At 31.7% G+C, this 26,664-nt stretch overlaps 1 protein-coding gene across 1 annotated transcript in view; it reads right to left on the bottom strand.

The window, feature by feature from the left end:
* LOTGIDRAFT_104487 (hypothetical protein) overlaps positions 1–26,664 on the bottom strand; it is a gene marked incomplete at both ends in the record, with an annotated part of 82,268 nt that overhangs the window by 3,620 nt on the left and 51,984 nt on the right. The window contains 23 exons of the mRNA XM_009057416.1: positions 360–765; positions 1,250–1,407; positions 1,631–1,780; positions 1,945–2,986; positions 5,226–5,369; positions 5,852–5,989; positions 6,465–6,682; positions 7,086–7,323; positions 7,570–7,718; positions 8,094–8,327; positions 8,783–8,942; positions 9,185–10,242; positions 10,415–10,559; positions 10,778–10,983; positions 11,403–12,225; positions 12,500–12,621; positions 12,998–13,394; positions 13,766–15,261; positions 15,526–15,801; positions 18,541–18,751; positions 21,752–21,891; positions 24,256–24,469; positions 26,302–26,616. Coding sequence (XP_009055664.1) covers positions 360–765; positions 1,250–1,407; positions 1,631–1,780; positions 1,945–2,986; positions 5,226–5,369; positions 5,852–5,989; positions 6,465–6,682; positions 7,086–7,323; positions 7,570–7,718; positions 8,094–8,327; positions 8,783–8,942; positions 9,185–10,242; positions 10,415–10,559; positions 10,778–10,983; positions 11,403–12,225; positions 12,500–12,621; positions 12,998–13,394; positions 13,766–15,261; positions 15,526–15,801; positions 18,541–18,751; positions 21,752–21,891; positions 24,256–24,469; positions 26,302–26,616 — 8,440 coding nt within the window. The remainder of the gene's footprint in view (positions 1–359; positions 766–1,249; positions 1,408–1,630; positions 1,781–1,944; positions 2,987–5,225; positions 5,370–5,851; positions 5,990–6,464; positions 6,683–7,085; positions 7,324–7,569; positions 7,719–8,093; positions 8,328–8,782; positions 8,943–9,184; positions 10,243–10,414; positions 10,560–10,777; positions 10,984–11,402; positions 12,226–12,499; positions 12,622–12,997; positions 13,395–13,765; positions 15,262–15,525; positions 15,802–18,540; positions 18,752–21,751; positions 21,892–24,255; positions 24,470–26,301; positions 26,617–26,664) is intronic.

Here is a 26,664-nt window from a genome sequence, read left to right as displayed (position 1 = left end):
AATAGAATTACTAAGTACAAGTAAATAGAATAGCAGATGGCAACAATTACAAGTAATAAATAAACCAAGTACTAAGGATCCGAACCCCAAAACAAAACCTGAAACCCAAAAACAACATAATGGCTAACCATGAACTTTTCGCATGAGGAAGTATATCAATCATTAGTGTTCATGTATTTCATGAAAAGTGATGGTGTCTACGCCACACTAGTCATTGCTGCTTAACATACACGACAAACAGGATGGCAAAAACAAAACCAATTTCAAAAGTTCAACAGAACAGTTTTAACAGAAATAGAATATCAAGTGGCAACAATTACAAAGTAAATATAATTTTATTTAGAAAGTTAGTCACTTACTTCCAGTAGTTGGTAAGGTGGCATAATCTTTACATTTAAATTCCACATCTTCAAATTTCTGACTGATAGCAATACGGTTGGTACCAGTAAATGGTAATAATATATTAAACATTCTAATACCCTCCATACAACCTTCAAAACCTCTCTTAATATCATTGTAACCTTCTGGAAAAACCTCCACTTCTGCTCCAAAATATACATCAAATGAGTCCAGATTCAGCTCATCATTAGTGCCTGGTGCAGAAGATATAGCTTTGTAGCCTTGGTCTAAAAATAGTTCAGCAGTTCGGCCATTACGTTCTAACATAATCAGATGCCATTGTCCATCACTGACATCTACTGGTATTTTAACAAATCCTTCACCTGAACCACAGTTAAATCTGTATTGAATATTACTATCTTTAATCTGAAAATACAACAAGTCGATACTATAATCTTCAAGTGAAACAGAGTTAAATACTTGTTACTGCAAGAGTGCAAGGCTTAATTTTCATGTTTCATGTGTACATATTTCTGTAGTTTGTTTGGTAAGTCACAAAAAAGTCAGTAATCAAAGGATGCTTCAAATCCTCACAAGCAGACAGCAGAAACATAATGTGATTCATCCACATGACTGTATTCACAGAATAGTCAAATTTAAAGCATTACAACAGAGCCAGTTGTTACAATGTTGTTGTAGTAATTGTTGTTATATTTTTGGTGCTTTCAAGGTTGGGGGTCTGTTTCAGAAAAAAACATTACTAGACAAAAATCAAGAAATACTGTAATCTGATTGGAAAAACTAGATTTAAAATCAATTTTAGGGTTTAACCAATCAGCTGACCTGAAAACTGAAATCATCAAAGTTCAACTATATAAATCAGAATACCAAATGTCAGTAATCTATTTACCTCCAGTATACTATAGTCTACTTGACCTGTGGTATACATAACATTACAACTTGGTTTACGTGTTCGAAATCTCAATGATAATGTCAATCTTTTCTCTGTAGTCTCTGTTAAAGTCCATCTCGCAAAACTTTTACCATTAAAAGTCATTGGTTGATTTCCTGAAATTTAAAGATAAATGATAAGATCCTTTGAAAGTCCAAAACGAGTAGGCTATTGAGGTGTCCTTTCACAAATACCCTCATTGCACACTTCATGATGTCCTGCATCTTTATAAGCCCACTGAAATGTAGAAACAATAGACATAAACCTTAATTTAAGTCGTGGAATGAATGAAAACCAGTATATAGTACGCACCCCTTTTACATGTTACATCATCAGGACTACAGATAGTTGATGGTGAATAAACATTATCTTGACATTTACTTCCTGTTTTACCAGACGGACACCGACATGAGTACCTGTTGTTGTTTCTGTGACAGATCTGATTGGCTGAACATCTCTTATCTCCACAAACTACACCATTACAGGATCCTACAAAAATACCATGGAAACCAACATTGATAAAAATTATAAGGATACTCTGAAAAAATTAAATAAAAGCTTTGGGACATCTCAAATGATATTTCATGCATACAAGAACTATGTTATGGAAAAAAACTAATTTTACGATTAAATGTCAAAAAATGTCTACTTACCATCTGAACAGTTACAGAAGAAAATATATCGATGTCGAGCAGATACATAACTATCAGCACCAACTGTCACAGGTTCAAGGTCGGTGTCATCAAAAACAAGATGGCTGACACAAGGTCCAGAATCGCACATCGACTTGGTACAAATATCATTGAATACTTTCTCAACTTCAACATTCAATCCTGTTTCTATGGCATCTCTAGCTCTTTCTACCTTTCTTCTTAAAGAGTTCTTATTGAACAGTTTACCAGTGACTTTACGCACCACAAATAGAACATCCAAGTTACTGCTTAAAGATCTCCTTCTTCTTGATCTATTGATGATACTTTCATCTGAAGGCTGAACATTAAGAATTTCAACATCTTTAGCTCGGACGTTTAACTCGCGCTTCAGAATCTTTTGAAAATCTTTCAAATAGTTGGCATAAAACTGTTCAGGGAACATTTCCTTAAACTGGATAGTAACAGAACTGTCCATCATTTCTTCTGAGATCTCCATGACCTCTACTGTAACAATACTGTAGGAGTTGAATCGACCGTCTGTTACACTCACATTCACCTTGTAACTTCCTGCATCTAATCCAGATTTGGCAATGATTCGCCCATCGATAGGATGTACATCAAAAAGATGGTCATTTGCTGACACTATCCTATAGTTTAAAATGTCATAAGGATCAGAATCAAAAGCGTTGACTTTTCCAATGACTCCTTTCATGGTTTTGCCTAAATACGAACTGATGGCTATGGTAAGGTTACGAACTTGTGGAGGGTACATGCTCTCATCTACCACATTGATGTCCACAACAACATCCGAGAATAAGACTGGACTTCCTCTGTCAAATGCTCTAACAGTCAACTGATAGGATTCCTTGACCTTTTTCTTCAAGTCTCCACCAGACGTCAGAATGACACCATCTTTGTTGATATGGAACTCTTTATTTTCGTTACCATTGACAATATCAAATAAGAATGGTCCACCATTTTCTTCTAGATCATCATCTGTGGCCGATAACTTTAAGATGTTGATACCAGCTTTACTTCCCTCCTGAAATAGTCAAATATAAAAATGAACAATAGAGTTACTCACTTATTGCATTTATATACCAGAACTTGAATAATATTGTTACTTAGAGTTTCATGCTACTTGATTCGACCTATTTTCAGCCCTACTAAATTCGGACAAGTAGAACTTATTCTCATGTCTATATTTCGGAAATGTTACGTAAATAATTGCGTAATTTCCTTCTAGTGCTTTATTTCTAATTGATGATAATCAGTATGATCTTTCAGCATATTTAGGGAAGATTCAGAGCAATAATAAATGCAGTCTTTCAGTTAGGTAGTTTAAGTTGTAATGAACCTATCTTATGAACAATCACTAGATATGAATGAAAAATGTATGAAAACAAATCTTATTGATGAATAATACATCAGGTTGATGCTTTTAACATAGAATATTTATGATGTAAACAATGCATACAGTAAGCATAAGTTTATGTAAGTATGATTTATGTATGACATTGATATGTACTATACATAGATTAATGGAAAAATCTAAGAGAGGGGATGCCTATGAACTTTTCAGCTCACCATCATAGATACAAATTAATAAAACAATTACAACACAAATTTTACACATTTTCACATCTAAAAGAGATATTAAGATATTCAAAGTGTTACATTCTTGCATAGCCTTGAATGAAAAAAAAGGGATGTTTAGTAGACTTGATGAACTTATGTGTAAGGACGTGACAGGTGATGCTGAAACTGAACTGAATTGATATTCATCATGACACATGTGATAATACACACATTGACATAGAATTGATGTGAATAATGACAAAAGTGATAGTGCTGACATATACAATTAATTTCAATGATGACACATGTGATAATGCACATATTTACACAGAATCTATCTGAATGATGACACATGTGATAATGCACATATTTACACAGAATCTATGTGAATGATGACACGTGATATGCACATATTTACACAGAATCTATGTGACTCATGATATATTTACACAGAATCTTTGTGAATGATGACACATGTGATAATGCACATATTTACACAGAATCTTTGTGAATGATGACACATGTGATAATGCACATATTTACACAGAATCTTTGTGAATGATGACAGATGTGATAATGCACATATTTACACAGAATCTATGTGAATGATGACACGTGATAATGCACATATTTACACAGATCTATGCGAATGATGACACATGTAAAATGCACATATTTACACAGAATCTATGTGAATAATGACACATGTTAAAATGTACACATTTACATCACAAAATGGCTCATTTACCAAACAAACTGATGCTGCAGTTATCAAAACAAAGTCTGCAAATTATTTTTTCACGGACACTTCAAAGAGACAAGAATCATGATATTTTTGGATGACATTGTCTCTATCATTATCACAATTCATGCAATTGTTCATGCAAATTTTATATTTTCAGTAAATTAGCCATTAATTCACAATGCAACATAAAAATACAACTGATTAGCCTACTATTCAAAAGATAATAACACTAAACTTGATCATGTCATTCAAGTCATGCTTTCTTGATATACTTACTAAATCGGCCAGCTATTAAAAATAGGGAATATATATTGTCATTTATTTGTGTCTTAAAAAGCTTTCAAACTAATACTTCAAGAACATCCATCAAACAGTGCAAGTGAAAACTAGCTTGTGTGAAAGTCAGCCAGATCTATTCAGTAGTGTTTCCCACTTTTTAAGCTTAGAAACCTATCAACCCATGCTGACTAGTCCAAATTTATTTCCATTATCTTCCTAGCATGCATTTTCCTGTTGAATGTTTGCTGTTATCATGGTCATAATTTTTAATCCTGCTTTCATTGATGACTGACCACAGACAGGTCTTTATTTCTCACAGTAAGAGTTCAGAGTTTCAGCAATGTTTATCAGCAAGTCACAGTCTTTTCTCAACTATGTCTATGAAAATGAAAATCAGTCCCTTTTTCTCAGCAATATCAGGATGGAAATTGGTTCGCCTTTAAGCAAGTGAATGTCAGGAATCTAAATGTGTCTTCTTTTCCAGGTAATGTCTTTCAGCTAGTACTGTCGGTAGTGGAAATTAGTCCTAAGCAATGCATTTCAGCATGTGATAGTTTGGACTAGAAATGAGTCCTCTGATCAGTTATGAGGTCGTATGTCCAAAGGAAAAATTGATAATTACAAGAATTTGAAAGAATTATTTTCCATTAAAGCTTTAAAGAATGTGATTAAGTCTTACCTGTATATATGCGGTGTAATTTCTTTCACTAAATAATGGAGGGTTATCATTAGCATCTAATATCTTAATATTAACAGCTGCAGAGTTAGATAATACTGGCTGTCCTGAATCACGTACATCTATCTGTAGGACATATGTATCCATCTGAAATTTAAAAGAATGCAAGAGAATTGAATAGCACATCTGAAGGACATATGTATCCATCTGAAATATAATACATCTATCTGAAGGACATGAGTATCCATCTGAAACATAATACATCTATTTGAAGGACATGTGTATCAATTTGAAATATAATACATCTATTTGTAGGACATATGGATCCATCTGAAATATAATACATCTATCTGAAGGACATATGCATCCATCTGAAATACAATGCATCTATCTGAAGGACATATGTATCCATCTGAAATATAATAAATCTATCTGAAGGACTTATGTATCCATCTGAAAATTGAGAGATTTAATAATACATTTGTTCAGAATAAGAAATATCTACTTGTAAAAACATATGAAATGAAACGCGATTGTTGTACATTTGTATCCATCAGAAAAAATGGCACTAACAAGCAATCATCAGAGCTTCTGAGATATTAGAGTAGAAATAAAGAATGATAACTTACCATTTCTCTGTCTAAAGATTTGACCACTGTCAACGATCCATTATCTTTATTTATATGAAACTGACCATAAACATCTCCACTTTGTATTAAATATGTTAATTTATTATTATTTTCTCCATCTTCATCAGTAGCAAGTACCTAAAATAAACAATTACAGATATGATTATTAAGGCACCCATTAGCATAAAATAGGGTAATCCCCTTTTATCTAATCCTTAATCTTGATACAGGAAGGTATATAAGCGTTCAAGAATTAGCTCTCTGTACATGTTTCCCCAAATATCCAAATTTGGATTAATGTTGCCCTTTATAAAAATAGATATCAAAGAAGTATTATATGACCATGTTTATTAATGCCAATTCATATTCACACAAAAGAAGCAAATCAGGAGACAAATTTTTAACCTTGCAAAACTAACTATCTATGTATTTTTATAATTAAATGCCAATTCATATTAAAAAAAATCAACTATTTAATTCAGATTTACCGATGTATGTACAAAGACAGTACCTTTCGCAATTTTATGTGTCTTCTGATTTTTCGATTAATATTTAGTTTTTGAAAATATTATTCTCTTAAGGCCATTCTCTTGATTTTTGAAAGATTTCTCACCTTAATGATTTCTTCATGTAATTTCAGATCTTCTTTAACAGAGACAGTATAATATGATGATGGTGAGAACCTGGGTTTATTATCATTAATATCAGTTATATTAATATTAACTATAGCTGAATTACTGAGTGGAGGTTCACCATGATCTTTAGCTAATATAGTCAGAAAATACTCTCGTGATAACTCAAAATCTAATGGTTCCTGAACAATTACTGCACCTACAATAATCAACAGAATACTGGATGTTATTAATGAATGAAAATAATCACCCGGTATTTAGAAAATAAATATCATATCAGCTTGGGCTCAGTTGAACTGAAAATGCTATTCCTGTGTTGGATTGTACCATGACAGTAGCATGAGTATACACTTTCTAAACATAGGCACTGTTGCCTAATTTGAATAGTAAATCAAGGTTTGATTAACTCAAGCTTTTGTAAAACTTTTGATCCCAAATCATTACCCAAAACAAATTTCATTTCTCTATTAACTTAAAGATAAATTTAGCATTAAAAGCCTACAGAAATCAGTTATTTAATGTTGATAATGTTGAGCAAATTTAAAATGTGAATTGAAAGAGACTCAAATTGACGTTCTTCAAGTTAGATCATGGCTACTCACCATTATTTGGATCAATCTTGAATTTATTCTGTTCATTACCAGCCATGATAGAATAGGTAATATTGGCATTTTGACCAATATCTAGACTAGAGGCTTTAACAGTGATAACAGTAGACTGTAACTTAGTATCTTCTGGTACTTCAACATAGTAACTAGTCCGTTCAAATTCTGGTTTATTATCATTGACATCTAATACTAATATTCTTAACTCAGTTGAGTTAAATAGTGGTGTTGGTCCCTGAAGCAAAAAACAAAATTTGTTATAAACCTATGTGAACATTCTACACAAAGTCAACAAACTTGAAATTTCAAGAAAGTTGGAAATTAGCCACAACACAGTTATCAAATTTGAAACAATCAAGAATGAAAATGGAACATCTTATATTCTAAATAACTATTATGGAATCATAATTCTACTTTTTCTGAATTGATTTGGCTGTATCTGCTATTCAATTGCAGGATCAAAATGATATCACATATTTACCAGATTTTTAGCTGTAACTGTTATAATATGTTGTGATGTTATTTCTCTATCTAATGGACTAATTAAACTAATTATACCACTATTACTATCAATAGAGAATGTAGATTTAGAATCACCCATTATACCATATACTATCTTCTTATTTATACCTGAAATAAAATAAAATAAGAGTTTAATTGTCCTTCTTTCTGCACTTATATACAGTTTGCAATGAGGGAAATTTAGCAAGGACAGCAGCATTAATCTCCTTTTTGCTATTTTTAACTGTTGAGGGATCTTTCAAGTCCACTGCCTGTAGAACACAGGACCTCTATTTATTGTCCAAACTGAACAACAAGACGCTTTTCCATATCAGCGCCTCTTACCTACATCCCTAACAGAAAACAAGGTTGAAAAATCCTAAGGTTTTATCTCAACTTGATCCATAGAATCCTGGACCTTCAGGTTAGCAAGAAAGACTCACTGACCAAGCTACCATGGCTCCATTTTCCCAGTCTTACTTAGGTATTCTAGGTATGTCTTACCTAAATCTTTATCAGTAGCAGTAACTCTAGTGACTAATGTATTAATTCTAGCATCTTCTTGAATACTAAAAGTATTCTCTGTTAGTGTAAATACCGGGGCATTATCATTGATATCACTAATATAAATATTCACTTCTGATGTACAAGATAAACCTCCACCATCTATAGCAGACGCTATTAAATTATATTTAGATTGAGTTTCACGATCTAATTCTATAGCTGTAGTTAGGATACCTACAATAGAGAAAAACAATGTGGTATGAGAATATATATAAATATAACCGTGATTCCACTTTCAGCAATCTGAAAATAGTCTTTCACAATGATACATCATCAACCAGAAAAAAAAAAACAATCTGCCAATCAAATCATCTTTGTACCCAATTTTTAAGGTAGGACATTTACTTACAATCACTTACTTGACTGCAAGCATGCTGTTAACAATAGCTATTTGTCTTTTAACCCATGCATTCAACCCTACCGATTACAAACTTACACAATATATACCTGCACAGCCAGTATACTGGCCGTTACTAAGTGACGTCATACAACATTAACGTCATACGCTTTTACTTATATTACTTTAAGTTCTTGGTATATGACGTTCTCTAAAGAGAAGAAATATCACGTGTAAGAAACATCATAAGAATAACAGTTAGTATATTTTGTCCATCAAAATCTTAATTCACCTGTAGTTCTATCAAGGTAGAATGATTCTGCACCAATTCCTAATAATTGATATTCTAATCTTGAATTCCTAGTTGCAGGATCATCTTGATCAGTAGCTTCTATAAATTCCAATCTTTTCCCAACTGGTACATCTTCTTTCTCAAATATCGTATACATCAGCTGAAAAAATTAACAGAATGAATTCAATAGACTTATTCATCTCACTGGTTTAATTAAGACAGGCAATAATAAAACACCTGATTTATCAAATGAGCCCTTCCAATAATACATAGTACAGCATCATATTGATTGATACAGAATCATAAAATGCATGTGAGGAAGAGTCCATTAGAAAGTTGAGGGGTGTTCACTAGAAGACTGGCACATCTCTTTAAAAATCTTTTGAATAGCAGTGTACTAACCTTAGAACATTGTGGACTATTATCATTAGCATCTAAAATATCAATATCTACAGTAGCATAGCTAACATAGGCACCATCTGTAGCAGCAATGGTCAACCGGTAATGTTTTTTACTTTCTCTATCCAGTGATCGCTTGCTGACAAATAAATCACCATTTCTGTTGATGTCAAAATGTCCTTCTTTATCGCCATGGGTGATGTAATATGAAATTTCAGAATTCTGACCAATGTCTACATCAGTTGCTGTAACTGATAAAAATATGATATCCAACTCAGCATCTTCGTTGACGCTAGTACTGTAATGATTTCTGTTAAATTCTGGTGAATTATCATTAAAATCTGTGACAGTGACAGACACAGATGATGTTGCACTCTGGGTAATTCCAAGATTTTTATCATAAACCACAACAGTAATGTTGAACTCTTCTCGCTCTTCCCGGTCCACTGAAGTCAGAAGAGTGATCCATCCTGATTCAGGATCAAGGTTGAAAATGTTGGCTTCCTCTTCCATATCTGCCCCCAGTTTGTACTCTAACAAACTTTCTTCATCTTTGTCTTCTGCTTGGACTTGTATGAGACTAGCACCAGCAGGTGTATTTTCAACTAATGTGATGATATATGGATCAGAATCGAAAACAGGAGAATTATCATTAACATCTTTGAGTTTGATGACCACCTTTGCATTGGCAACTAAAGCTGGAGAAGTCTGAGTTGAAGCACGAATTGTCAACATGAAAGTGTCAACTGATTCTCTGTCAAGAGCTTCAATGATCTTCAGCTGTCCAGAATTATTGATGGTAAATTTGGGTGGCGAGTTTGTAGCTTCTGTTACTCCAGAAACAATACTGTACATCAGTGGACCTTCTCCATCTGCTTTAATAGTAGCAATGGTGGTTCCAACTTCAGCATTTTCACTGATAAAATAGGCATATCTGTCTTGATCAAAACTTGGTGGATTTTCATCTGGACCCATGATCAATATTTCAACTGGAACATGGTTCTCTAGAGGTATATCACCACTGTCTTTAGCTCGAACAAAAAATTGGTAAACAGCATTTTCTGAAAAAAAAGTTTTACAGGTGCAACAACATGTCAACAACAAACAGCAAGTTCATAATAAACAACAAGTTGAACGAGTTGACAACTAGCAACTTTACATTATTTTTTACTTTTCAAATGACAACTGTATGGAACATCAGAAAGACTTTTGGGAATATGTAATTAATTGTACCTTTATCAGCTAGTGAAGAGTTTACAGATAAACTACCAGTGTTACTATTTATAGCAAATATGGTATTAACATCAGGGTCTTCTTCTTGATAAATACTGTACAATATTTTACCATTCTCACCATCATCTAAATCATCACCTTCAATCTGAAAACAGAAAATGTGAACAGTCATTAGATTGGAAATAAATTGAGGTCCTATGCACTATGTCCTAAGATTCTTTCCAAATCCTAAAGAGTAGTTTAATGCTGTTTCTCTGGAAAGATATCCAACAATGTCTTCATTAACTGCAGAAGAACTTGGAAAGTACTATAGTGAAAACAGTCATGCTAACAACTTCCTACTTTTTTTAAAGGGGGACTCACTTTAAGAATTTCAGTTCCAACTGCAGCATTATAATACACATTGCTTTTATATTCTTTAATCTTAAAACTTGGTAAATTATCATTCAGATCTTTAATAGTAACATAGAGTGTGGTAAAATTCATCTTTCCACCATTATCAGTAGCTGCTATAGGAATAGTGTATCTCTCTTGTTCTTCTCTATCTAATACTTTCATACTTAATACTTCTCCTTTAAAATATACAGAAATCAAATCAGACGTGGAATAAACCACTTTCATCTTTTAATCAAATACTAGCATACCTGTTGTCTTTAAGTAAAACTATTGGTTATATTAGAAAACTCAGAGGATTGCAACAAAGTCTGGATATGATTTGACAGGAAAGTAAAAACACCCCTTATTTTACAAATGAGCTCTTATAAAAATACATTATACGGTTCATTTTTATATAAAGAATGTATCTGTGGAAGAGGTCAATAGGAAGTTGAGGGGTGTCAATTAGATGACTGGTATGCTCTGTTCAGCCTTGATTACACCATTTAAAAAAATTCTGCATCTGAAGTGATCAGAAGGAATGCAATGCACTGTACATTTAGTGTACATCTCAGAAGTTTAGGGTGCTACAGTAAAGAGTTTGAAAACTAACCTGTGTCAGCATCAATCTGGAAAAATTCTTGCATGATATCGCTGGTAATAGAATAAGTTAATAATCCATAACCACCTCTATCTTCATCATCAGCCGACACAGTTCCAACCAGGCTTCCAGGCGCCTGATTCTCATAGAACTCAGCTTCATACTTAGTTTGACTGAATTGTGGTGTATGTCTATTAGAATTCTGAACAGATACTGTCAGTCTAGTGTAGGATGTGTAGACACCATCAGTGACTGAGATATTCAGGGAGTGAACTGGTTGAAAAACTGGTTTGCGCTGCCCAGAAATACTGACCAAACCAGAAGCAGAATCGATAGAAAACGTCTGCTTCTCATTTCCACCAATAATCATATAGCTTAAATTATTCACATCTGAACTATCTGCATCTGTTGCTAAGAGTCTTGTGACCAGTTGTCCACGTTGAGCTTGATCAGTTATAGAACAGTCAAAAGATGTTTGGAAGAATTGAGGAGCATTGTCATTGGTGTCTAGAACCATCAAGTGGACCAAAGCTGTAGAGCTGAGAGCAGGCATTCCACCATCTGTAGCAACAGCTAAAAATTGGTAGCTTGTTTGTGCTTCACAATCAAGTTTCTTTTGAAGAAATAGATCCCCAGTTTCAAAATTGACATGAAAATACTCCATATCATTGTTGTCAACCTGATTTGGTGCGAGACTGTAACTTATCATTTGATTCATGCCCGCGTCTGCATCAGTGGCTGTTAGTTTAAGGATGGTTGAACCAACAGCTAAGGCTTCAGACACAGCCTCTGTATATGTCATACTGGTAAAAATAGGTTCATTGTCATTTATATCCTACAAACAAAAACATGTAATAAGTACAATACACAAGCTATATTTTCATTCCCATCTCCTAAAATTATAAAATATCATTCACTTGTTCACAGCACATTCTCTGACAAATATAGTTTTCTTTTTTGCTGTAGAGTACCAGCATCAATACAACATGTAACTTCAACCATTCTTGTGAACAAGTTTAAAAGATGTCAATGGACACTAAAATTTGTTAAAATTAAAATAAAAAGACATACATTTAAAAAGGAAGCCGGAAAAAAAAAGAGTTATTTACCTTGATATGTAAATGTACTCTAGTTTCAGCATAGTTACCAGATGTAACATCAGTTGCTCGTAGTGTAAGAGTATCTTGTTTCTTATTTTCATAATCTAATTCACCCATTACTGACATCAACCCTAGAAAAATATATAATAAAAATAAAGACTATATACATTTACACCTAACCAAGTCAAATTACATGTACTTCATCACCCGATACCACTACACAATTGGGCTAGTGAACTCTGCATCCCCAGACCCTGATAAGGAGAGTCTACATAATAAATATGTATTTTGTTTGGTATACATACATATAAATAGTGATAGCACTGGTGGATAAGACTGTCCCCGAAGTTGTTCTCCAACCTTTAAGCGGAAGCAGAAGCAGAATCCAAGTCCAAAAACTCAGCTGAGAGGTTCTATAACATATTGATCACTGTCCAAACAGATCACATTGCAAAGGAACACAACAGATTTCAAACTTGGAATATCTAAAAACTGAATCAAACTTACCAGTATTGAAGTCAACAGCAAAATCTTCATCATGGTTTCCATCACTGATAGAATAGATCAATTTCTGATTGGTTGGACTGACAGCGTGTATACTTGTCACTGGTGTGTAGAGAACAACATTCTCTGGTACAGTTACATTATAAAACTGTTTATCAAACATTGGACTATAACTGCTCACAATGTTAATCGGTACTTGAGCTCTGGCACTGTAAAATGGATCCCCATGGTCTTTAGCCTCTACATCTAACATGACCACACTGTTTTCATCATCTATAGTAAGTTGTTTCACTACTATTTCACCAGTATATTGATTAATATCAAATTTATCATGACTAGTTGGTATCAGACTGTAGGTTATTCTTCCATTTTCTCCAAAATCTTTATCTATAGCAGTCACCTGAAGTTATAAATAAAAATATAAATGTGAATCAATGGAATTAATCGAAAAAAATACCAACTAAAATAACTTATAGTTGAGCAACTAAAATAACTTGTAGTTGAGCAACTAAAATAACTTATAGTTGAGCAATATATCCATGCATATCCAAGTAGAATTCAAAACAGTGTAATTTATTTGGAGATAGAATTAGTCAAAATCAGCCCTATGAAAACAATTAAATTCGCACATATATCTTTGCTTGACTGGAAAATGAAATCATCCTTAATTAGATTTTAGTGAAATAAGCTCCAGACAAAGCAAATTATTCTATGCAAACTGAAACACCGTTAAGTAATCTACTTGTAAACTAACTGCACTATGTGACATACCTGTTTAATGACATCACCAGCTTTTGATTCTACAGAAACAGCCGAGTAATATGGTTGGTTTATAAACATTGGAACATTATCATTTAAATCATTCACTATAACACTGATGACTACATGAGCATAGCGTGGTGGTTGTCGTGAATCTTCTACAGAAACTACAACAGTATAGTTATTGTTCAACTCTCGGTCAAATGGTACACCTTTAGTATACAATACACCAGACGTCTGTCCAACAGAAAACATGTTCTTGTTGTTCAACAATTTAAATGTTAAATGTTCATTGATGGAATGACCAACTGGTTGTACCACAAGCAACCGATCAACTTTTTTGGAATTTTCTTCAACATAGACAATATACTGGTCTTCTGTGAATCTTAATCCATAGTCAACAGTTTTTTCAACAGTGATGCTGATGTCAGCTGAAGTTTGGAACTTGCCATCAGTGACCATTACTCGTAAATAGTAACTAGGCTTCATGTTGGATTCATCTTGGATGGTGATGACACCAGTTTTGGAATCAATAGTGAACTTGTTTCCTTCGTTCCCACCCATGATGCTATAAGTTAATGCTTCGTTTTTGTTGCCATCTGGATCAGAGGCTTTTAATTCAATGACTGTGATGTCTTTATAAGTTGGAAGAAGAACCTTGGCTTTATGGGTGTGAGTGGGAAACCTTGGTGGAGAATCATTGACATCTATGACATTAATGATCACTGTGGCTGGTTTCAGAGCATTTAGAGATGGTTTCCCACCATCATAAACCTGTATGGAGAAATTGAAGTTGCTAATAGTCTCATGATCTAAGGTGGTTTTGGTACGTAAGGTGCCTGTGTTTGCATCAATAAGAAAATATTCTTGAGCATTCAAATCAATGATTTCATAATGCAACAAAGCATTGGCATCATAATCTTCATCCTTGGCTTGGATTACCAATGGGGAGTTGTTTTCATCCAACACAAAACTGTTAGTAGGATCTGATTCTCGAATGTGTCCATTGTAAATTTCGTGCAAAAAGACTGGATGGTTGTCATTTGCGTCAGTTATATGTATAACAACAGCAACTTCTGATGATGCTTCTACAATATTTGTAGCCTTGACTGTAAAATTGAAAAATTTATGTTCCTCAAAGTCAATTTCTTTCCGTGTAGAAATCACTCCAGAATTAGGATTAACCAGAAAAAACTCTTCTGCAAGACATGGCAATATTTGATACACTAAAGATGATTGGCTTGAAGCTTGGAGTGCCAAAACGATTGTTCCAACTGGTCGATTTTCTTTCATTTCTGCCATATATTCCAGCTTAGAGAATTTAGGTGGTGAGTTATCAGATATGGTGACGTCAATGTTAACCATAGCTGTACTGGATCGTGGTGGAGTACCATGATCTGTCGCAGCCACTTCCAATGAGTAGCCATCTTGATTATGCCTGTCTAGTTCTTTAACAACTGTTATCAGACCAAGTTTACTATCTAAACCAAATGTACCACCAGCATTACCTGAAAAATTCAACAGATTTGTCATAATTCTTAATATGAATACTGCTGAGCAATTGAAGACAGACATTAAGACAGCATCATCTGAAACTAGTGACTAAGTTGTTATATCAGTAACACTGAAGCTCCATCTCAAAAAAATACTCAAAAGATTAAAACAAAACACGTAAAAATAAAACAAAAAGAGAATAAGCATCATGAACAAAATCTCACAGATTGCAGTCAATGAAATTGTTTTGGGCAATTTCAATACATAAAGTTCCTCACCTGCTACCAGAGAATAAGTTATTTCAGCATTATCTCCCTTATCTCTATCAGTAGCTATTAACTGAACAACAGATGTACCAACTGCAGATGTTTCATAAACTCTTCCTGAGAAAACAGGAGATAAAAAGACTGGGTTGTGGTCATTATCATCTAATACTGTAATCTTAACACGAGCAAAACTTCGCTTGGATGGCGTTCCCAGATCATTGACCATAACAGTCAGTACATGACGGGAAAGAACTTCTCTATCTAATGGCTGTGCTACTTTGATGATACCTGAAAAATAATGTACAAAATATTCAATAACAAAAAACATTTCCACCTTAACTGTCTGATTATGATTTTGATTTACATGTTTGGTTTTCTGTTTAGCTTTCAAATTGGGTAACTACACATGCGATCTGCAATCTATAAAATTTGTTAGATGATTGAAACATGATAGATCAATTGTTATTAAACCAAAGGCAAAAGTTGTGTGAAATTTATTGTTTTTTTCCAAAACTGGAGTGATTCTGAACAAGCTTTTGGCTCGTTATTATTTAATACTCTGAAATGGATTGTCAAATTATGTAACCATGCTCAGTTAAAAATTTCACCAATTTGAGAAAGTCATAAGATTTAGTCACAAGGAAAAGACCGTCATATGCTTGAATCTAAATTGCGATCCACAAATCAACAAAATCCATTGGGTAGCCTAGATAGAACCCCAAACATCAATCAATCATTCAAGATGAAAATGAGTGACAAAGTTAGGTGTAGTCTTGTGCTTTCTGCTGTGATTTATTTTAAAAGCATTCAATGCCTTCAGTGCTGTTATTTTAATGCTGATACCAAGTAGTCAAACTGTGATATATTTATTATAATTCTGTCTAGAGAACAGTGTATGTAAACTGTAGAAGTTGATACAGGATATTATCAATTAAAGTATTAAAGATCTATTTAATGAGTGATTTCAAACATTAAAGGTTGAATTTCCTTTTCTAAGTAGAGTTAACAAGATACTATAGATAGCTTCACACAAGTTATTCAGATGAAACAAGTTATTTTATTTATCAATGATTACCTATCTTTAAAGTTCTAAGAACTACATTTTAAACCTTATTTTTTACCATAATAAATATACTATATAAATAATATTAGGTATGTAGACTCTCTGAAAAGGATGCACCAGAGTGGTACCGGGTGCTCCCTAAGGGAAAGCACCCTCTGTTTTGCTAATAACACTCATAGTATCTTACAGGTCAAATTTTTGAAAATGAATACAGGTTTTATACAGGCTTTGATAATAAAATTTTCCTTTTCAATACGAGTCTAGATCATATCTTTGATGTTTAATAACATAAAACATAAGCATGTACCATTTTGGAATCAAAGACTAAATACATTTTAGAAGGATGAGATTTTGTTTTCTTTTGTGTTTCTTAAAATTGGATGCATTTTATTGATAATCACAATTCTATATAAAGAAAGAGCTGAAGTAATCATAAATATTTTCTTGGAATTTAATCTCCTTATCAATCAACACAAACAAGAACTAGTAGAATATTGATATTAGTAGATTAGTTAATACATGTAGGTATTGACTGGATCCATGAAAACACCTGTTAATACCAATCTAAATCGCTTTGTCAGTCACTTGTCTTCCAGTGAAGGATGTTGTATAAACATTATCAGCGTAAACTGTGAACAATTTGTAGTTTATTTTGTAATTACCAACTGTTTGACTTATGTCAACCTTATTTCATATTTAAAGGAATAGTCCCAAAATAATATTTTTCAGGCGAGTAGACGAAAAGTTTTAGTATTATTCTTGAAGTAAAAATGTTGCATTTGCTTCAGTAAGTTATATTTTAGGTAGTAAAAAGTCAAAATTGGGGTCTTTTAACTACCGAAAAAATACTGACTTACTGCCATAAACTAATCAAGCTGTGCCCAAGATCTTGAATAATTGTTGTAATTCCAAAACAAATTCAATTCTTTCAAAAATGTAAATTGAACTACAACTAAACTATTTTAAATATTATTTTATATTGGTTGAGATACTTAGGTAGAACATGTATCTGATAGGTGACCTTTAACTGAAGTTAAGACAGTAATTTACCGTTAATTAATAGGTTACAAGAAAAAGAGATGATAATCAGAGATTTGTCTTATATAAAACATGAGAAAAAGATGTTTTTGTCAGAAGTATCAAAAGATAAGCATCAATTATCTTCAATTAATTAGAATATTATCTGGTTTCATTACACTATAATTACCAGGTTTCCTTCCAGGTTTACAGAAAAACATGTAATTAATATCAACAAATCAACTTGTCCAGGTCAATCATGTTAATCTCATCTCAAGGTTAAAGATGGAATTTTTTCTAAGAAACTAAATTATTATGAATGTTTCGAGGTACAAAAAGATATATGATTATCAAAGGTACCAAGACAATTTTTCATGTACTGAACTGAATCAAAATTAGTGACCACTCTAATAAGCCCTTACCTTATGTCAAGGGCAAGTCACTATTAAGGTTAAAGTCATATACTTTAAGAAATACAGCATATATGATTCGACAATCAGTGTTTAAATGTTGGTAAATTGAACCAAGATATGAAGCAAAGTTTTACAGCCAAGAAAAATGCAATTTTGTAACATGCTCAGTATTTTTTTGGACGTAATAAATGTCAATCATGTACATAGGCTAATATATGTTTTTTGAAATTCCCATTAATAGAAAGAAATGATCTTAAGATTGAGTACGTCAAACTGGGTAATTCATTCTAATCCTTCAAATCTTTTAACCTAGAATGTTTAAAACATGTGGCCAGAACTAGAAGAAGACCTGCCTTAAACTCTCTAATTACAAAGAATAACATAGATTGTTATCTTCAAACACGGAACTACGTTATTATAATGTATTTAAGACTAATACTTCATGTTATTTTAACACATATCAATATCATTTGAAATAAATCTTCTAATCGGGACGTCAAAATTTCCGGCCAATTTAAAAAAATAAACACTTACCTTGTCTTTCATCTATTTCGAACAATTTCTGACTGACCAGATTGACCGATGATCTGATGGTAAAAAATACACGATTATCTTCATCGGCATCAGTAGCTGACAACTGGACGACAGACTGCCCAATATCAGCATTCTCTGATATTTCAGCTATATAGGTATCTTGAGAGAAGACTGGTTCATTATCATTGATATCAATTACTCTTATATGGACCTAAAAATAATTCAAAAACAATAACGTTAGTGGTTGTAAATAATACCAAAACAATAATGTTAGTGGTTGTAAAATAATACCAAAACAGGAATGTTAGTGGTTGTAAATAATTCCAAAACAATAATGTTAGTGGTTATAAATAATACCAAAACAGTACTTTTAGTGGTTGTAAATAATATCAAAACAATAATGTTAGTGGTGAGTAAAATAATACCAAAACAAGAATGTTAGTGGTGAGTAAAATAATACCAAAACAATAATGTTAGTGGTGAGTAAAATAATACCAAAACAATAATGTAAGTACTAAGTAAAATAACACTAAAACAATAATTTTAGTGGTTCTGGTTCATTATCATTAATATCAATCACTCTAATATGGACCTAAAAATAATACCAAAACAACAATGTTAGTGTTTAGTAATTATCAGAGTATTTCTGCTATCTCATTCATCTTTCAACAAATTAACCCAGAATTTGGCTACATTCTAAGAAAATTTGTTAGAATTTTTTTGGTTTTTTAAACACCATTATCTCATTAAGCTTATTGTTAGATGCCTGTTGTGTAATTAAGAACATAACTATACCTAGATTGGGATGTTGTTAGAAAGTTAGTGGTAAGTATCTTTTAAAAGTTTTGGTACCTATGAATTACTGGCCAACTCAAATAAGAAAGTCGCAACAATATCCTTGAATATTTTCACAGAAATGTTTTGCAAACTGATCTAAATCATTATATTTTGACAGGTTTTTCCTCTCTATATCAATAAGCCTTATCTAATTTCTTCTTACAATCATTTTTCCTTTAACAATGTCACAGACTTTGACTTTGAATATCTTATTTGACTAGAATTGTAATAGATAGCAATTTTTGCAGATCATGAACGGCAAGTTTCAGAGATAGAACTACTAGATCTGAAATTTAGATTGAAAAAACTCCCCAATAGATCTATTCTTATTTCAATGGTAGATATCAGAATTTTAATCCTGTAAAAGGAATGAAGATCAGATATATACAATGATCTTATAACAATCCTAGCATTACTTTGGACCAGATTTTGATTAAAGGAATTGTCTTGCTTGTGTGGATTTTTATATTTATCAAATAATCAAAACAGCATGAGATTATAGTTCATAGTACAAAATTAACCCTGAAAACAACCTGGGGGATAATTAAGACTGTAAGAAGACATTGACTTGATAATACTATTAAAATATGTCATCAGCTCCCTGTTAAATTATAGTTCAATATCTATAGCAATGTTTGAAAGTTGAGATAAGTATAGAGTGGCTTGGTGTGAACTAGAGTGATACAACAGACAAACTCTTATTAAGTGTCATTTATTCTTCAACCCCCCTGAGATATCTGTCTATAATTCACAGTTCTTCTACAGATTATACTAGTCTTAGCATCATGAATCTTTGGCTCTACTGAGAATTCCCATGGCTACTCAAGTGTTAATACTATAGATCTATTACTTTTCACAGATACCTAATGTAAAATATGCGTTTAGACCAACATGCTTTCTAAAGTGCTCCGATTCCTTACTACAGATTATGAATAAAAGATTCTACACATTGAATAACAAAACACAATTTTTTGATGTACTACTCCAGATTTTTATTGTACACAACCGTTTCAACAATTTTAAAATGTCATCTCCAGTATGTACATGGAAACATTGAAACATTGTACACAATAAAACTCAGGATTAATAATCCTTATGTCTTCCATTATTTAAATGTCGTTCAAGGTTAAATATCCTGCATCGAATAGTTATTATAATGGCTTATTTATGAATGATGATAAAATTAGCATTCATCAAAATAAAATATAAAAAATACACCTAAAAATAGTTTTCATATATTTCACTACATTTGAAAATATTAGAAAATTTAAAATGATTTAGTAGTTTCCATGGCAATGAGAAATTATTTAGTCTAGAGTTTAATTGTTAAATAAATAGTATTTAAAGTATTTTTACTATGTATAGCAATAAATATGCTCCTAACATTACATTCAGTTTGAAATCTATAGACTGACATGTGGCAGATCATAAAAATGTCTTTTAATTATGTCCTTGAAATTTCTATCATACTTGAATACTGTATGCACTTGTTTTTAAATCATAAAGGTGTATAATTTAAAGTACAGTCACACCCAAAACAAAAATCTTTATTTAAAGGAGGAGAGTCCACAAATTTCTATATGGAACAAATATATTTTATTCAGTTGAAAAAACAAAATGAAATCAATGAAAATTTTAATATCTCAAATTTTTTATAAAACTGTTACTTTTGTTATATTTCTGCCATTTTTTTCATTTTTCCTAGCCAAGGACATGTATGTTTTTGTGTGATTTCTGCATTTATTAATGTTTTGAACAATTAGGAATTATTACAAATGAATATACTTGCCACTTGTAGACAAATTATGAGCAAATTATAAACCATTAACAATTCTTATATGGCATAACCATGTTTGATTATACATGTGGGGTTGAGCCTTTAATATTCATCACTGCAAATTTAAATTTTTTCAATTTGATGCGTAGGCCTAAACATTCAATAATATGAATTAAACCGCATACAAATGAACAAAATGAAATATGAAATCTAGGAAAACAAACTGACATAAAAATTGTCATAAAGCCACTCAAATTTAATTCAACTCTTTGAGAGTTATTTTAAGATTTCTGATAATGTTTTCTGTTTATTTTCATAATAAATGAAGAGAAAACTATTACTCCTCTGAAATTCTTATCAATGATTTTTGACCTAACATTATTATGTTTTACTTTTTTGCCAAAACTATCATATTTAATGTATTTCCTCAATCTGATAAGACTTTAAAAATATCAAAGTGAATTTAATTTTAAAAAACTTCTTTTTCACAAAAAAGCTACTGAAAAAATTACAAGAAAATTATTTTCCCATGGCTGTATGATATAGAAAGAGTGACAGAATATATCTTTGAAAGAATGAATAAAATAGATGAATTACCCAAGTACAATTGGTATGAATGCCATCAGTTGCACAAACTCCAAGATCGTAAGAAGCTTGTTTTTCTCGGTCGACTTTACGAGCCAACAATAAACTACCAGTCGAAGGCAAAATAGCAAACGTGTGGTTTTCATTTCCACCTGCAAAAACAAAATTCCACCATTTGTGATATAAAAAAGGTTAACTATATGATATGGTTAACACTTGAAAAATACAAGTCATCTCCTCCAAAACTAACATGGAATAGACTCATCATGTTATTTTATTGCTACAAAAATCTTGACATATGCCAAATTGCATCTGATAGAAAGTTTAAACATTTGCACAACATATCTTGAAATCATTATGCTAGTTATATGTACCCAATATATATATAAATGGCAAATAAATAAGAATCTAAGTACAATCAGTTATATTTTTTATAGAGCTCTCTAATCAGCTATCTGTATCTCTTTACAGAATTGAAATCTGATGTACACTTTTCCATCAATTTCCCAAATTCTACCCTTATTACACTATTTTAACTTTCAGGACATGTTGACATTTCCAGTTGCAAATATTATCATTATCCTGATGTCATTGGTTATAGCTGAGATTGACAATGTTAAAACTTTGCTCCAATCCAGCATTAACACTTTCAACACAGCTGCTCTACCTAGTTATTTATAACTGTGATATTTGGTAATATAGTTGATAGAAGTGGTTAGAGTCCACTGTCTTATTAAAAGTTTCTATATATATTAATTCATAACTTTATAACTGTGATATTTGGTAATATAGTTGATAGAAGTGGTTAGCGTCCACTGTCTTATTAAAAGTTTCTATATACATTAATTCATAACTTTATAACTGTGATATTTGGTAATATAGTTGATAGAAGTGGTTAGAGTCCACTGTCTTATTAAAAGTTTCTATATATATTAATTCATAACTTTATAACTGTGATATTTGGTAATATAGTTGATAGAAGTGGTTAGAGTCCACTGTCTTATTAAAAGTTTCTATATATATTAATTCATAACTTTATAACTGTGATATTTGGTAATATAGTTGATAGAAGTGGTTAGCGTCCACTGTCTTATTAAAAGTTTCTATATATATTAATTCATAACTTTATAACTGTGATATTTGGTAATATAATTGATAGAAGTGGTTAGAGTCCACTGTCTTATTAAAAGTTTCTATATATATTAATTCATAACTTTATAACTGTGATATTTGGTAATATAGTTGATAAAAGTGGTTAGCGTCCACTGTCTTATTAAAAGTTTCTATATATATTAATTCATAACTTTATAACTGTGATATTTGGTAATATAGTTGATAGAAGTGGTTAGTGTCCACTGTCTTATTAAAAGTTTCTATATATATTAATTCATAACTTTATAACTGTGATATTTGGTAATATAGTTGATAGAAGTGGTTAGCGTCCACTGTCTTATTAAAAGTTTCTATATATATTAATTCATAACTGTGATATTTGGTAATATAGTTGATAGAAGTGGTTAGCGTCCACTGTCTTATTAAAAGTTTCTATATATATTAATTCATAACTGTGATATTTGGTAATATAGTTGATAGAAGTGATTTAACGTCCACTGTCTTATAAAAAGTTTCTATATATATTAATTCATAACTTTATAACTGTGATATTTGGTAATATAGTTGATAGAAGTGGTTAGTGTCCACTGTCTTATTAAAAGTTTCTATATATATTAATTCATAACTTTATAACTGTGATATTTGGTAATATAGTTGATAGAAGTGGTTAGAGTCCACTGTCTTATTAAAAGTTTCTATATATATTAATTCATAACTTTATAACTGTGATATTTGGTAATATAGTTGATAGAAGTGGTTAGTGTCCACTGTCTTATTAAAAGTTTCTATATATATTAATTCATAACTTTATAACTGTGATATTTGGTAATATAGTTGATAGAAGTGGTTAGCGTCCACTGTCTTATTAAAAGTTTCTATATATATTAATTCATAACTTTATAACTGTGATATTTGGTAATATAGTTGATAGAAGTGATTAACGTCCACTGTCTTATAAAAAGTTTCTATATATATTAATTCATAAATTTATAACTGTGATATTTGGTAATATAGTTGATAGAAGTGGTTAGCGTCCACTGTCTTATTAAAAGTTTCTATATATATTAATTCATAACTTTATAACTGTGATATTTGGTAATATAGTTGATAGAAGTGGTTAGTGTCCACTGTCTTATTAAAAGTTTCTATATTTATTAATTTATAACTGTGATATTTGGTAATATAGTTGATAGAAGTGATTAACGTCCACTGTCTTATAAAAAGTTTCTATTTCAGTGAAAAAAATTGTTATATTATAAAACACCTTTTTTTATGGAATAAAAGGTATCGCCAAGTATCGATACATGATGTCGCGATACAATACTCATATCGTTGTATTGAAACCGACATATCGTGCCAGCACTGGTTCAAATAGTTAAATATGGTAACATCATATCACTTACCATCAATAAAGTACCATATATCATCATTATCATCAGTAGCAGTAACATCCATAATGATGTATTCTCCCACAACATCATTCTCTGTTATTATAGCTGAATAGTTCTTAGCATCAAAATAAGGAGCATGTTGAGATGATCTGGGACGTTTTAAAACTGAAAATCTAATCTTAGTTTGAGATTTTCTTGGTGGTGAACCATGATCAGTAGCTCTAACCTGAAATTTAGAAAATTAAATATGTGTAATTTTGGAGGTATTCAACTTTATAATTTCAATATTTCAAATTATTCATGATCAGTAGACCTAACCTGGTTCCTGTTGGAACCATTATTCTTCTTATATTTTCAGATTCGGAATTTTAACTTATGGAAAAATAAGATACTAATTTAGTTTAACAAAGACATAGGGACAATAAAAAGTGCAGTCTACTTCTTACAATATTCATAACTTTTCAAATCTCTCTAACATCAACTTCTTCAACTACCTCAAAATTAAATTGATTTATTGCCATAAGAATCGTGATTCATTTATTAGATATGGTAATTTTAAAAATTATAACCAACGTTGTCACTATTTAGCACATTTGCCACTTTTTTTATGTCAGTACTTCCAAACTGTACCACTGACAGGGGGAAACCAGGTAGAAAAAAATCCTAAGGTATTATCTTGACCTATACAGAATTGAAGCCTGGACCTTCAGGTTAGCGAGCAAGTTGTAAACTCACAGAGCAGTTTTTGTCGAACAGTCGATAAACTGATGTAAAAATTCTTTAAGGCACAAAAACAACATGTTAGCTACTCTTACTTATGTTAAGTCATGTTGGGTATGATTAATTAAGATGAACAATGTCGTTTACATTGAAAAAAAGACAATCATTACTTGTACAGGTTTGTTTTTCTAAATTGTGATCAAAGAGAGTAAGATGGTTGAATGATCTTGTTGAACTTGGAAAATGATAGTAGGTTATAAATAATGCAAGTCTAGTTGTAACATGTAAATCTTAAAGAGTAAAAGTTGTAACTTTTGACAAAGATACTAAAGCACAGGCAGAGGGCATCTTAGAAATTTTAGGTTGTAACCTTTTTGATTAATTAATGTTACGAAAGCACATCTTTGGGACTTAGGCTTATACGAAATGAGCTGGAGTTTATGTCCTATTTTTATGAACCCAAATGGGCTAATGAAAATAGTAAATGTGATGCAGTATGCAATGAGGGACATTTTGCCAGAGTTGCGGCATTATCCCAGATCCCCTTTTTCTTTGATTTCCAAATGATGAAGTATATTCAACGAACACAACAGTAATACACAGGAACATCGATCTGAGCAACCATTTTTCCATGTCCGTCACCCCCACTACCTGCATCACAAACAAGTATCAAACTCACTGATCCACAGTGGTTCCCCTTGGAATGTGCAAGAAATCTTATTCAGATTGTATCAGTCAATAGTAAATAACAATATTTTCTTAATCATATATAACACCCCACTTAATTAATCTATTAGTTTTTATAATAACAATACATTTTAAGATATGTATACAACACCCTGGTTCCAACTGTGTATTGCTAATAGCTTGAATAATAATAATATATTACTATAGTAATTGACTTCTTCAATATTTACAAATTGCACATAAACAACCAATAACGTAACTGTAAGATTTAATGCTTTAACAGTGTGGTATATTGAAGAGCTTCTGTGAAAGATATATTGGTCTCGTTAATTCTAACTGTTTATTTTACTCTACAGATGAACAATCCTTGGTTTCCCATTAATTTCAATGTATATATTAGTTTCAGAAAATATTCGTTTTGCTTTTTTTGTATCATTTGAAAAAAAAACAAATGCATAAAAATCTTGTTGTTCAGCTAATGTAGCATATCATTGACCCATCAGTTGGAAAGTGGGAACCGCGGTAGGAAAATCTGAAGGTATCATCTCAACTCATGCCAAGCAAGTCTAACTCATATAGCCACAATAGCTCCCAGTCTCAGAAAAGCCAATATTGCCAAATTCAGGTAATTCATACAAATTAAGTACAAACCTGCAAAACATAATCTCTGCGTGGATCCAGACTACTAATAGCATATATATTACCAGTACTGCTATCAACACTAAATGGTGAATTATTGGGTTTCACTATGGAATAGGTAATAAATGAATTCGGACCATCGTCTTTATCAAAAGCCACAACTCTGTAAATTGGTCTGGAATTGCTGTTTGATGTCTCCAGGATACGAACATAGGCATCTTTAAAGAATGTTAAAAACCTTGGTTTATTATCGTTGACATCAGTAACTTTAACAATAACTCGAGTTGTGGATTGTAAATTGGGTCGGCCATTATCAGAAATTGTAATCTGAAACGAGAATAAACCAAAAAATTACATAATTATCAAATATTAGAA

Source organism: Lottia gigantea (genome assembly GCF_000327385.1).
Source record: "Lottia gigantea unplaced genomic scaffold LOTGIsca_3, whole genome shotgun sequence".
NCBI lineage: Eukaryota > Metazoa > Mollusca > Gastropoda > Lottiidae > Lottia > Lottia gigantea.
Note: the sequence above shows the minus strand (reverse complement) of the source record. Positions and strands in the feature narration are given on the sequence as shown.